At 38.7% G+C, this 12,209-nt stretch overlaps 1 protein-coding gene across 1 annotated transcript in view; it reads right to left on the bottom strand.

Annotated features, from left to right (window-relative positions):
* LPIN1 (lipin 1) overlaps positions 1-12,209 on the bottom strand; it is a 48,728-nt gene that overhangs the window by 30,958 nt on the left and 5,561 nt on the right. The window contains exons 2-5 of the mRNA XM_069011610.1: positions 7,552-7,752; positions 6,642-6,737; positions 5,107-5,444; positions 4,627-4,746 (exon numbers count right to left, since the gene is read on the bottom strand). Coding sequence (XP_068867711.1) covers positions 4,627-4,746; positions 5,107-5,444; positions 6,642-6,737; positions 7,552-7,743 — 746 coding nt within the window. The 5' untranslated portion in view covers positions 7,744-7,752. The remainder of the gene's footprint in view (positions 1-4,626; positions 4,747-5,106; positions 5,445-6,641; positions 6,738-7,551; positions 7,753-12,209) is intronic.

Here is a 12,209-nt window from a genome sequence, read left to right as displayed (position 1 = left end):
TGAGAGCAGACCTGGGAAGAATTACTTGAGGGTGTTCATGGATAAAAAGCTGTGAGGGTGGTGAGGAACTGTCACAGGTTGCCCATAGAAGTTGTGGACTCCCCATCCCTGAAGACCAGACTAAACAGGGCTCTGAACAACCTGGTCCAGTGGAAGGTATCCCTGCCCATAGCAGTGGGGTTGGAACAAGATAATCTTTAAGGTCCCTTCCAATCTAAATCATTCTGTGATTCTACAGTTCTATGAAAGAGCAAAACTGGTTTGGATATTCAGTTTATTCAGAAAAAGATAAAGAATAAATCAAACATGAAGAATTTATGTAAAGGTAGAATCATAGAATGATTTGAGTTGGAAGGGACCTTAAAGACCATCTAAGTCCAATCACCTTGCCGTGAGACCAGCTGCTCAAAGCCCCATCCAGCCTGGCCTTGAGCACTTTCAGGGATGGGATATTCACAAATTTTCATGGCAACCTGTTCAGTGCCTCAACACCCCCACAGTGAAGAACTTCTTGACAGAAGTCCAAGCTTTCAGTTCAAAACCACTACATGCCCTTATGAAAAGTCCCTCTCCCTTTTAGGTACTGGAAGGTGCTATGAAGCCTCTCTTTTTCAATATTCTGCAGAGCCAGCTGGTAGGGAATTCACTGATCACATGAAAATAATTACTTCACATTCACATCTGAAATAACAGCAACCTAATTATCTGCATTATTCACTGTTTTCATCTATGCAGTAAGATACACTTTTAATATGGACAAACGCTAGGACTTTTTAGCTACAGATATTTATGTTACCTAATTAAATTATAAAATTTATAACCCATCTTTTTAGGGCCTACAAATTTCAATTTTTTTATCAGTCCTTAGCATATAACCTACAATTTGACAGATGAAGGAATCAATACAGTGCAATTTTAAAAGTATTTTCAATCTCTAAGGATTCAAGAAATGCTTAGTGGGTTTTTCAGCAACTTCTAAATCTCCCACTGAAAAGTTTGTAGGATTTGCAGTATTTTCCATACTTACAGGACACTGAAACCTTGGAAATCAGGAGCCTAAGCACTTCAAAAAATCTCAGTAGGCAATAATGCCCCTACTGCTGCTTTAAGCCTAAAATATCCAGATTTAAGGAAGCCTTGTCACTTCATGCCTTACTTACCTTGTGCACTACAGACATTTTAACCTCCAAGATACCTACTGTTTACATAGAAAATCTCCAATCTGGCCTTGTTTAGCCCAAGTTCACTTGCTCAGACACCCTGAGAGAACAGAGGTATTGCTTCAGTTTGGGTAGAACCTCTGCATTTTGCAGTAAGAAAACTGATCTGGGGTGGAGGGGAATCTGGTCTTCTCCGTAATTTTCCCTGAAAATACAGCTCCCTTGTATACACAGCTGAGTGGGGAAGAGCCTGAGATGTTGCTCAGCACCATGATTTATATTCTCAGAGATACAATGAAGTACCAGAAATATGGCACTCATATATGTGGTGCCTATTAAAGCAGGCAGAGTTCTGCTCTTTGAAGGTTCTTGCTGCAATGGCTGCCCAATGATCTGGGTTTGCCTTGGGCTGAACTACGTCTTGCAATTCTTGTGTCCCTAAGTTATGCACTGACTCAGCCCAGCTGAAATTTCCTTGCCTTGCACAGATTGCTGAGATACTGCAGATCAAACCAGAGCCACCCATCCTGTCAACAGTGCACAAGAAGGAAGGGAAACTTCAGTCATTTAGATCAGCATCTCTGATTCACATCCTACAGATGCTGAATATTTGTGTCACAGTCCTATGTATTCCTTAACAGCTATGATTGCACCTCATCTAATCTAATGACAAAGAACAAGGAACTTGGCCTGTAGTTGGCAGTTCTGCAATAATAGACTACAATGATCTTTGCAGTGTTTTCCACTGGAAGCAAAGAGATGCCTGAAAAAGGAGGAGTGTGACCTGAGAAAAAGTCCTGTCTTATGCGACAAAAAATACCTGTGAAAACATAATCAGAAGGAAAGAGGCCTACATCATGCACATGTCACAGCAATGACTGAGAGCCTCTGACCCTCCTCTCATGTGGCCATAATAGCATGCCTTATTTCACACAGAGGGAAATATATTGCTGAAAGACCCACCAAGCATTTCTTATTTCAACAGCTGCAAACACAGAGTCTCACTCAGACAAGTTGCTACAGCACTTTAGCTGTCTACCTAGTCTGTAAGACAGGTAAACTCCAGAGCAAAGTTCATGGAGCCACCCAGAGCACATCCCTGCTCCATCCCAACCTGTGCTCCTGCCCTTCTTTGCCAAGAGAACATGCTAAGGAGAACAGTTTTGAATATCCCAGGATCTCACTTTGACTTAGTGCTGCAACATGGTCAGGTTAAAGAGGGCAGACCCAGAAGCTGGGAAAACCTCAAGACTATCACTTTTGATAGGGCTTTAGGCACCTAGTATGGCAACAATGTTGACATAAGAAATTAGTAACTTAGCCTGATTTATTACTCAAAGCTTTCCCACCATTAATGGAGAACTGCAGAGGTCATGGTCTACTACTTTAAATTTTTTGTGTTGCTGTGACCTCTCTCCACTGACTTAATGGAGTAAAAGAGCTTGACTGCAGAATCTTGAGACTTCTTGAATTTAAGGTAACACAGAAAGTGTCTGTATTCACTTTTAGCTCTGTGGAAAAGAGGAATCCTACATTACAGCAAAGGCTCAGTCTCCTAAACCTCAACCAAGATCCCTTATCTACTGCATCATCTTTACTCTGCAAGGTTTCCCCCCAACACAATCCAACATACAGAAAGTCGTTCCCCCTCCCAAACCATGGAACAGAGGAAAGAAGTTTTCTTTTGGCACTGGGCTCCTCCCATTACAAGATTTGCATTTTTTATTGCTAACTTAATCTCTGAAGTTTTTGTTTTGCTTTTACTTTAGCAACCTATGGACAAGCAAACAACTCAGGAAAACCATGTGATAAAAATGTCATGAAAATATATACTGATTGTAAAAAGCTATGTGGAAACATCAGTATTTAGAGGAATGAATTCACTAGCTAAGTTCTTACTTTCTTATCATCTTAATGAACTTGATTTTTATCAAGTTAAAAATCTTAATGAACTTGATTATCATCTTAATGAACTTGATTTTTAACCCAGGCTCTCATTGCCATGACTTTATATCAGCTACCCTCTTTCAGTGGATGATTCATCAGGTAAAGTTACCTCGACTCAATGACCACAAAGAAGCAAGCAGAAGAAGTGGTTTCCAATGTCACTGTCAAAGTGTCTGGGTTAGCAGTAAGTACAGTTATCAATTCAATGCATTCACTTAATGTGTTAAAAGTGTACTAAAGTGTTAAAACTATTAAAAAGCAGTCCAGAAAAGAGGGAGGACAACTGTTCTACCTGTCTGGAAGAGAAAAGTGAGAAAATTGTTGAGGACAAGAGTTAGATAGGCCTCTGTCTGCTGGAACAGCAAGGAGAGAGGTTTGCCCTGCACAATCTATAGCCTTACTGGGCAGAAAAGCATGTTGGGAGAAAGAAAGACAAGGTGTCACTAATTCACAAGTGCTAATTAACATAAACTCTTTGTGCATTAGCTACACAAACACTGAATTTACATTGAAAGTTTTCAAAATCCAGGATACTGCAATCAAGAAACAAATAGAACATGCAGTTCCAAAAGCCATCGAAAGGGCAGGGTATTGACAAATGCTATCAGCAGCCTGGTGAAGCCAATCACATCAAGCTTTGCAGGCACTGGAGAACGTTTCTTGAACTCTATTCAAAATATTTCAATTTAGCCCTTGCCCTGAAATAATCTCCTCACAATCCCTTCCTCTGCCCCTCAACTACAGAGGCAGGATATTGAGATTAGACTTCTTAGGACAAGGTCTTGTGAATACTGCTGCATTCCAGCAGCCTGCATAGGTGCATGGAGCACACGTGCATGACGACACACACACACAGACCTAACTGGAATTATAGTGCAATGCACATTAAGCAAAAAACGTCCCTTTTTGACAGACACAAGAAGGGAGGTCCAAACTGCTTTGTTTTGACGTGAAAGGTATACATATGCACACAAACACACATACAGGAAAAATCAAGAAGATTACTGTAAGTGTTCTTTCCACACAGTAAATATTTCATGTCTATATTAAAATGGACATTAAAAGCTCACATTCCTTAAAAAAAAAAAATCTTTTTTTATGTATCAACTCCAATCTGGCAAATTCTTAAAAGGATTACACTCAAAGTACTGAAGACTTATAGAACTATATTCACTGAAGTCCTTATGAGAGGTGTGCATCAGGCATTCAGATTTCACAAAGCATTCATCCTCTCTACAGTATTTATATGCAAACGGTGACATTAACAGATAAAAATATTCTTCAGAATTTGTGGACCTGCATTTGTATGTATGCATTTGCTACATCAAGGAAAAAGCCAGCCTGATGTTTTGGTACACTATCTTACTGCAAATATAAAAAGCACTCATCTAATAATGGTCAGTGACCATGTTTGCCATCAAAACCTTTAGCAAGACTTCATATAGCACTGGCACAGAAGACACTACCAGAAAAATTAAAATTAGGGTAGTATCTAGAAGTGTACTATCAGAAAAAATACCTTTGAAGAGGTGACCATTCACCATCTGAATGAGGGTAAGGTGCAGACTGAGAAAGCACAGAAACTGCAGGAGCCTTTATGTCAGATACATCATCAACAAACACATCTGGCACAGGGATCCTAAACAGAGGAAAAGAAGTGACATTTAAAAAACATACTTGATTACTGAATTGTCATATACATCAGATATGTATATGATATGTATTCTCCTGTCGCAAAGAATTAGTATAACCTGAACTAAAAGGAGAAAAATGTTATCTGATTCAAACCGTCTAGTTCACACCACCACAGAGGGTTCTTCTTATGCTTTTAATATCATTTTCATGACTTTAATTACTAACATTCCCAAAAGCTTTCTAGTCTAAAGATTTAAAGTAACACTTTCATCAGCCATATGTTCTGACTTAAAAATTACTCCTAGAAGACATGGACTGGAACATTAACCCAGGTTTCCACTACGTATCTCAAATCCACTGATACCTTGAATTGTCCAAGGGCTCTTTTTCTTCCTCTGAACTAATCTCTATGGGAAACATGTCTTCATCTTCTGATGTGTCTCCATGTGTGTCTTCTCTTTTTAAGCTGTCTATTTTATGAGTTGACTTCCTCCTCTTCTTCCTCCTTTTTTTCACAGAGCTACAGACTGGAGATGTTTCAGTAGAAGGCTGGGATCCATGGGTTTGGGGCAGGACTTGTGAGGATGCACTGGTGTCCAGGTTTCGTATCCTGTCTATGGAATTTCTCTTCAGCTGGGATTCCATTAAAGCAGTCCCCTCAGACAGAATGGGAGATGTGGAGAGATGATAAGGAATTACCTCCTGAAAAAGAAAAAATTCAAACCATTAAACATGTTAGCTCTTTCACCAGTCATACAACTGGTTCTAAGGCCTAAGCACAATTACCAAAATCTAAGTTATTTACTCCTCAGAAAAATAACAAAGATTAGACATCTGGATGTTCATTACGGAAATTTTTCCATAGCTGCATTTCCTTAGACAAACCAGGGACAATACTCTTGATACAGCATCCTCTGAGCATCTAATATTGGCCAGGTTATGGCATAAGTCTCTGTCCACCTCATGTAAGATACAGAGCAGAAACAAAATCTTAGTTTAGAACCTGAACATTTTGTAAAATACAATTCCCCTTCTCAACACATGACAGATAGTAGTCAGATAGGTCAATAGTTTATAATTAGGTCACACAAACATCCTGCTATTCAATCATATATTTACATCTCTAGGCATTCGTGGAAGTATTTCCAGCAGTTTTCAGCCACCAAATAACTGCTATCACACAAAAGTTTTAAACATAAAGATACAGAGACACACATTCACAAAGCTCTCACCTGAAACTAGTACTATCATACTCAACACATGAATTTGAAAACTCATCCTGGTCTGAACAAAAATTATTGGGAATATCTGAAGAGAAATGCCTGCAAAAATTTTCTGATATTACATTATGTGTAGACTACTCAAAGTTAGTGTAACCATAACTTATTTGGACCAGTATTTAACCACAGCTCAACAGCAGACATTCTCATTTAAATATAGCTCCCCATGAATAATAGTTGTGAGATCATGTTTATAGGGAGCACCAGAATTAATGTGTGCACAGATGTTTACAGAGCACGTGCACTTTTACTGGCAGTCTGGTGCATAGGTTCAAATTAAAGATTTCTGCAAAAAACAGGTCCCTGGACATTAACCTCTTGCACACAACTTTGGAGCATGTGAACTCTGTACATGCCATTTCTGTTCACGCACTGGCATGCACATGATTTATTTTTTACTTATGTGATTATCTTTAGCTTTTTCAAATCTTAGCAACTCAAAAAAAACCCCCAAAGTAACAGGATAGCATTAGATTTCCATAGCAGAAAATTGTCCAGAAACTTTCAAAACTATAAAATAGATAAAATTATATTTTTCAACAAGATTCCTAAACTCAAAACTGAGTAAAAAGAGCAAGCATGGTATTTTTAATGAATTACAAGTAGTTTTTACTCTTACCTGATCATTATCCATCTCCTGCACAAAAAAGGCCTCCCCATTGTCTCCTAGTTTCATGTGCAAATCTACAGCCTCTCCATTAATTTCTATGTCAACCTGGAAGGAAACAAATATATTCTCATATGAAAAGAAAGTTAGTCCTGCTGCTGGCACTGGGCAAATGCTTCTCAGGGAAGAGTAGGAAACAACTCCATTTTCACTGTAAATTTTTTGGAGACTTGCACAAGTCTACATTTACGTTGTATTTCAGGACACAGTACACCATTGGCACAGTAATATTTTTCAACTTTTACCTATCCTTAATACTGGAATTTCCTTCTAAGTAAGAACTGAACAATGTCCATGCTGACTTTAGGATCTTTCTGCTGAAAATTCTAGCTGCATTAGAACCTAGACTAAATGTAGTTACAAATTACTTCCTAAAATAATCTGTCACACCACTAACTTCACATCTGGTACACTGTCAGCTCACTCAGCTTGGTTAGATTTATTTCAAGGTACTCACTGTTTTTTCCTAGCTTCAATTAACCTCTAGGTTCTATTATTTGAAAATATTACTTCACTAATATCTCCCTTTTTGGAACTATCATTGAACATGTCAAAGAAAGGGGTTTTAATAGAGTCACTAATGAAATTTAGTATAGGCTTAAATTAGCGCACTCAAAATTTTGCTTTATTGAATATAAATGTTACAAATGTCATGGCTAGTTTTTTTTACTATAGGCAATGTCTTACAAATTATGCTCTGAACTGCAAGAATCAGTAACAACCATTTTAAATGAAGCTTGTCTTAATTCAGGCTCTTTATAAAGGGTATCTAAAGAAAACCTCGACCAGCAGACCACAGAACATTCAGTAACTTCCATGCTCACAGAAGACAGAACATATAAAAATTGTCAAATTTTCTTACCACTTTTTCCCTGGAACGTAGAACTCCCATTTTCCCGAAGCGAACATGGAAAGGGGAACACTGAAGATTTCCATCTGGCTGACGTACAACAATTATATCTATACATCCTGACAGTGTGGCTGGGTTTAGTCCCTTATAGAGCTCCTTCACAGTTACAAACACTTGCCCTGCTAACTGTCCAACGTAATTCATGGTTTGGACCTGAAAAGCAAAAGGTGGAAAAAATTGGATTTTGATCCCTGCTTTGTATTTAAGAGACATTTGAGAGATGAAGAGTCCTGTACTGGGGTATTCTCCTGTTTCACAAATTAACAATTTTACACAAAATTAGGATTTCCCACCTAATTTATTTACAGCATTTATTTACAGTTTGTAGAGAGCTATTAAGGACAAAAGGGACCTTGTAAGTCAGGAAATTGTAACAACTTTCAAAAATGCATTAAAATCAGTTGAATTCAAAACCACTGTCAGACTTTGAGACTCTGAAGCTCATAAATGTCTCCAATTATCTCTGAAGAGAAAAGCATTACTTCCAGAATAACATCTCCTCCTATAACTTATTGTGCCTTCAACACCAGAAATACTTTTCTTGTGTATTTCCATAGGCTTTTAAGGGTAGGGCAAGTGAATAGCTTTAAGCATATCTAATTTTACACCACACTAAAGGCAAAGACTATTTTCCCATCTTACAGGGATTTCTCTCATTAAAAGATTATTATAATGCATTCAGACAATAGATATGCATTAATAGATTATGCATTAATCTTCAATCCAGAGCATTCGACCATTGTTTCCTAATGCAACTTTACTGTTCTTGTTTCAAACACCCTTTTCAAACAGAATCTGCGGTTTTATTAAAAATTACACGTATGTTGATGGTTGAAGTGATTTGCTTTATTTCCCCTGCTCCTGGATTTATTTAGTATTTAGCATTTAGCTTGCTGCTTCCACATTAATAATACACCTCCTGTTTAATATATTTAGTCCCCCATAAATGACTAACATGCACATTAAGATATGATTAAAAGATAAAAAAGTCTTTTAATGGATCTCTAAATATGAGTGAATTTAAGCAGATACCTTCCTGAACAGTATAGGTTTTAAAGACTTCCAGTGTCTATTGTTTTCACTATTTTTCCAGCACCTCTTGCAGATTCCAAGATAGTAGTTTCATTGAAGTCCTTGTGCACTCAGTATAGAGCATAAGACTCACATACAAGTTCTTTGCTAGGCTGTACTACACCACCTGGACATCAATAAAAGAGACAGTTGCAGGGTAGGCAATGCTGAAACTCTCATTGATGGTGATGAGAATAGAACTGAGCTCAGAGCCTGAGACAGTCACTGCACAGCAGCATCATCTGCTACAATAGAGACTCTTTCAGCTGTGTTCTTTCATAAACAACAAAAAGATGTATGAGATGCTGTAAAAATGGCTCAGAATTTTAACTGTGATTTACAGTTATAAACAAAAGACTATTTAAAGAATACCATGAAAACACTACAGTAAAAAAATCGGAAAGTTAGGAAATGCTATAAGGCAGGTTTCTTCCATGCATTGCTGTTCTAATTAATTAACGTTCACCTGTGGTTTTTTACAAAAGTTCCTCCACACTGTATGGACTGAGGCTTTGCTTTCTCCCCTATCTCTATTGCAATATATAGGTATCAGGACACAAAACATGCTCTGAAGGAAGAATTATTTATGGTAGTCATCACTACATTGTCCCTGAAAAGCAATCATGCTTTCCCCATCTGACAAATAGGGAGCAGAATCACAAAAAGATTAAGACTAAAACTAGGCACTAACTTAAAAAAAAAAAACTTCTGTTTCATTTTCAAAGTATTTAGTGAACAAGATGCTGTCATGGTTTAACCTCAGCCAGCAACAAAGCACTGCACAGTCACTTGCTCACAACCAATTCCCCATCCTAAGCAGGATGGATGAGAGAATCAGAAAACTGAAAGTGATAAACTTCATGGGCCGAAATAAACACAGTTTAATGGGACAGAAAGGGGACAAAGTAATAATAATTATAATAATAAAAAATTATAAGAAGAAGAATAAAAGAATTTCAATGTACGAAACAAGTGATGCCCAATGCAATTGCTCACCACCCACCAAACAATGCCCAGCCATTTCACAAGTGGCAGCCCACAGCCACTCCCCCCCCACCCCAGTTTATATTCTGGGCATGATGCTCCACGGTATGGAATATCACTTTGGTCAGTTGGGAGCAGCTGCCCTGGCTGTGTGTCCTCAGAAGTTCTTATGCCCCTCTAGCCCTGTCACTGGCAGGGCAAAAGCCACCAAAAAATCCTTGACATAATGTAAGCACAGCTCAGCAACACCTAAACAAGCAATGTATTACCAACATTATTCTCATCCTAAATCCCAAACATAGCACTATACCAGCTACCAGGAAGAAGCCTCTATCTCAGCCAGAACCAGGACAGATGTTAACTAATGGAAGAATAAACCCTAAATAGTGTTTGGAGAAGCCTTTTTGCACAGCCTTCAATTCAGGCATCCAGAAAGTACCACCTACTGAAAAACCAACACACAAAAACTTCATGGCTATTATATTCTTATCTCCAGCACTGAACTGGTATCAGCACTTCTGGGCTCCTATTATATGCTAGAAACATCACCTTCCTGAATGCAAATCTAGTGGCAAGCTCTTTCACAGGGAACACCACTTGAAATGCACACCGCACCCTACACTGTGTCACAGAACAACAGGTTGGAACAGACCTCTAAAGGTCACCTGGTCCAAAGCTCTGCCCAAAGGAAGGACAGCTTGGACAAGGCTGCCTTGGACAACCTTGGTCCTGCAGAGTGTCTTCAAGGATGCAGATTTCTCAGCCTTCCTGCTCTCCTGTTCCTATGTATCCCTGTCCTCACACAGGAAATTTTCTTCACAATACCTAATCTCAATTGCTCTTGTTGCAGCTTGTGCCACTGCCTCTTGTCCTATCACTGTGCACTTCTAATATCCCAGCTGTTTCCTCTATACCCCCCCAAAAAGTAGCTGAATATCCTGAAGAATAAATAAAACTAATTTTCTCAGCCTCTGCTTTTAAGTCAAAAGCTCTTAGCCCCCTAATTATCTTGGTGGCCACCATCTAAATTCTTAAAAAAGTTGGCATGACACAGGCACAAACCAAAGTTCAGAAGTGAGCCTCCAGGGTGACAGATGTATGCAAACTTTTCAAATTACCCCTTTGCTGTGGAAAAATACTTCAGTTTTTACTGGGGATTCTTCCAGCCTAAAGCACAAAAACAAACACATTTCTTATTGAGCCAAATTAAATGCAGAGACAGCTACAATTAGGGTCAAAATTACATAGTATAGCTATCCCCAGTTAATGCTTGGTCTGCTGAAGTAACAAAATTTCTAGGTGCAAAACAGACACGACTTCCTTGATGGAGAAGAAGCTGCTGGGACAGTATATACACCCCACTGTTCGGGAGAGCTATGGGCAGACAATCCAAATATGAGGACTCACACGTCCTCTTAACAAGTTACACCGGCTGGGCTCCTAAAATACTAAACAGAGAATTTTGAAACTATTCTTGTTCACAACACATCTTAGCTACACTGCCTGCCCTGTCTTTGGACGTAGAGATTATTTTTATACCTACAAATTTTAAAAGTTGAGCACACTCAAGCTCTGAGGCCAAATGGCACAGCACAGCTTGCTTCTATACAATGGAAACTTCTTATCCCTTAAAAAGTGCCACATTCAAACTGTGAGCTGGTGATGGACACTCCTCTAAGGCTGGGCTGAACCTGGCATGTGCAACAAAGTCACTGTGGAGTTAAAAGACAGACAGGGAGACTGATCACATAAACCCCACTTCTCCAAGAAACTAACAAAAAATGGGTTTGTATTTCAAAAGGAAGGGAACAAAAGATGCTGTAGTTAAAATGGGGGAGAGTTCCAAAATTAGACTCTGATGGTTTAGGCCCTCTATCCTACCTTTTATACATGCCAACCAAAGCTCAGATTGTTTGGAGTCTGAGGTTTGTAAGTCTGTACTCTGAACCTGAAGTCAGTCCATACTATGTCAGCACTCCAGGAAACCAACATTCCTCAAACCCCAGAGGGACTGGATGTGGTTTTGGAGTAACACTTCACTCTGGCCACTCCAAGAAGTCTTTCACTTACTGACCAGGCAGCAGCAACGTCAGCAGTAAACATGAGTTTACGTCATGGGTTAAACTCCCAGTGCTTGCCTGTTAATTATACTTCGTTTAGTAAAACTCTTGTTCTCATACCACACTAGTGGACACAGCACAGAATATTTTTTCGTGCTGGGAAAATTCAGAATCCTTTGATCTAAGCTTGCAAGTGAGAACAGCCTGTACTGCTTCTGTCAGGATTTTCAAATGGTTTGAGTTTTGTTCTTTGCCAGAAGACATTCTACAGCTCTACATCTTGCATCTATTATAAAATTAAAGCTATTTTCTAGTGTCAGAAAGACACTAGAAAAACAGCAGCAATTTTTCAGAATTTATCATCATGTGGAAAAATAAGCCAAAAATAAATAGCTAGGTGATATCCCTTACTACTTAAATGATTTATTCACTTAGCAAAGATTGACCTAACAAAATTAATTCTTTAAAGTCCCACTCTGCTGGATGCCAGAGTAA

The sequence above is a fragment of the Aphelocoma coerulescens genome, chromosome 3 (genome assembly GCF_041296385.1).
Source record: "Aphelocoma coerulescens isolate FSJ_1873_10779 chromosome 3, UR_Acoe_1.0, whole genome shotgun sequence".
Lineage (NCBI taxonomy): Eukaryota > Metazoa > Chordata > Aves > Passeriformes > Corvidae > Aphelocoma > Aphelocoma coerulescens.
The sequence above is the reverse complement of the archived record's forward strand: the minus strand, read 5'-3'. Positions and strand labels throughout refer to the sequence as shown.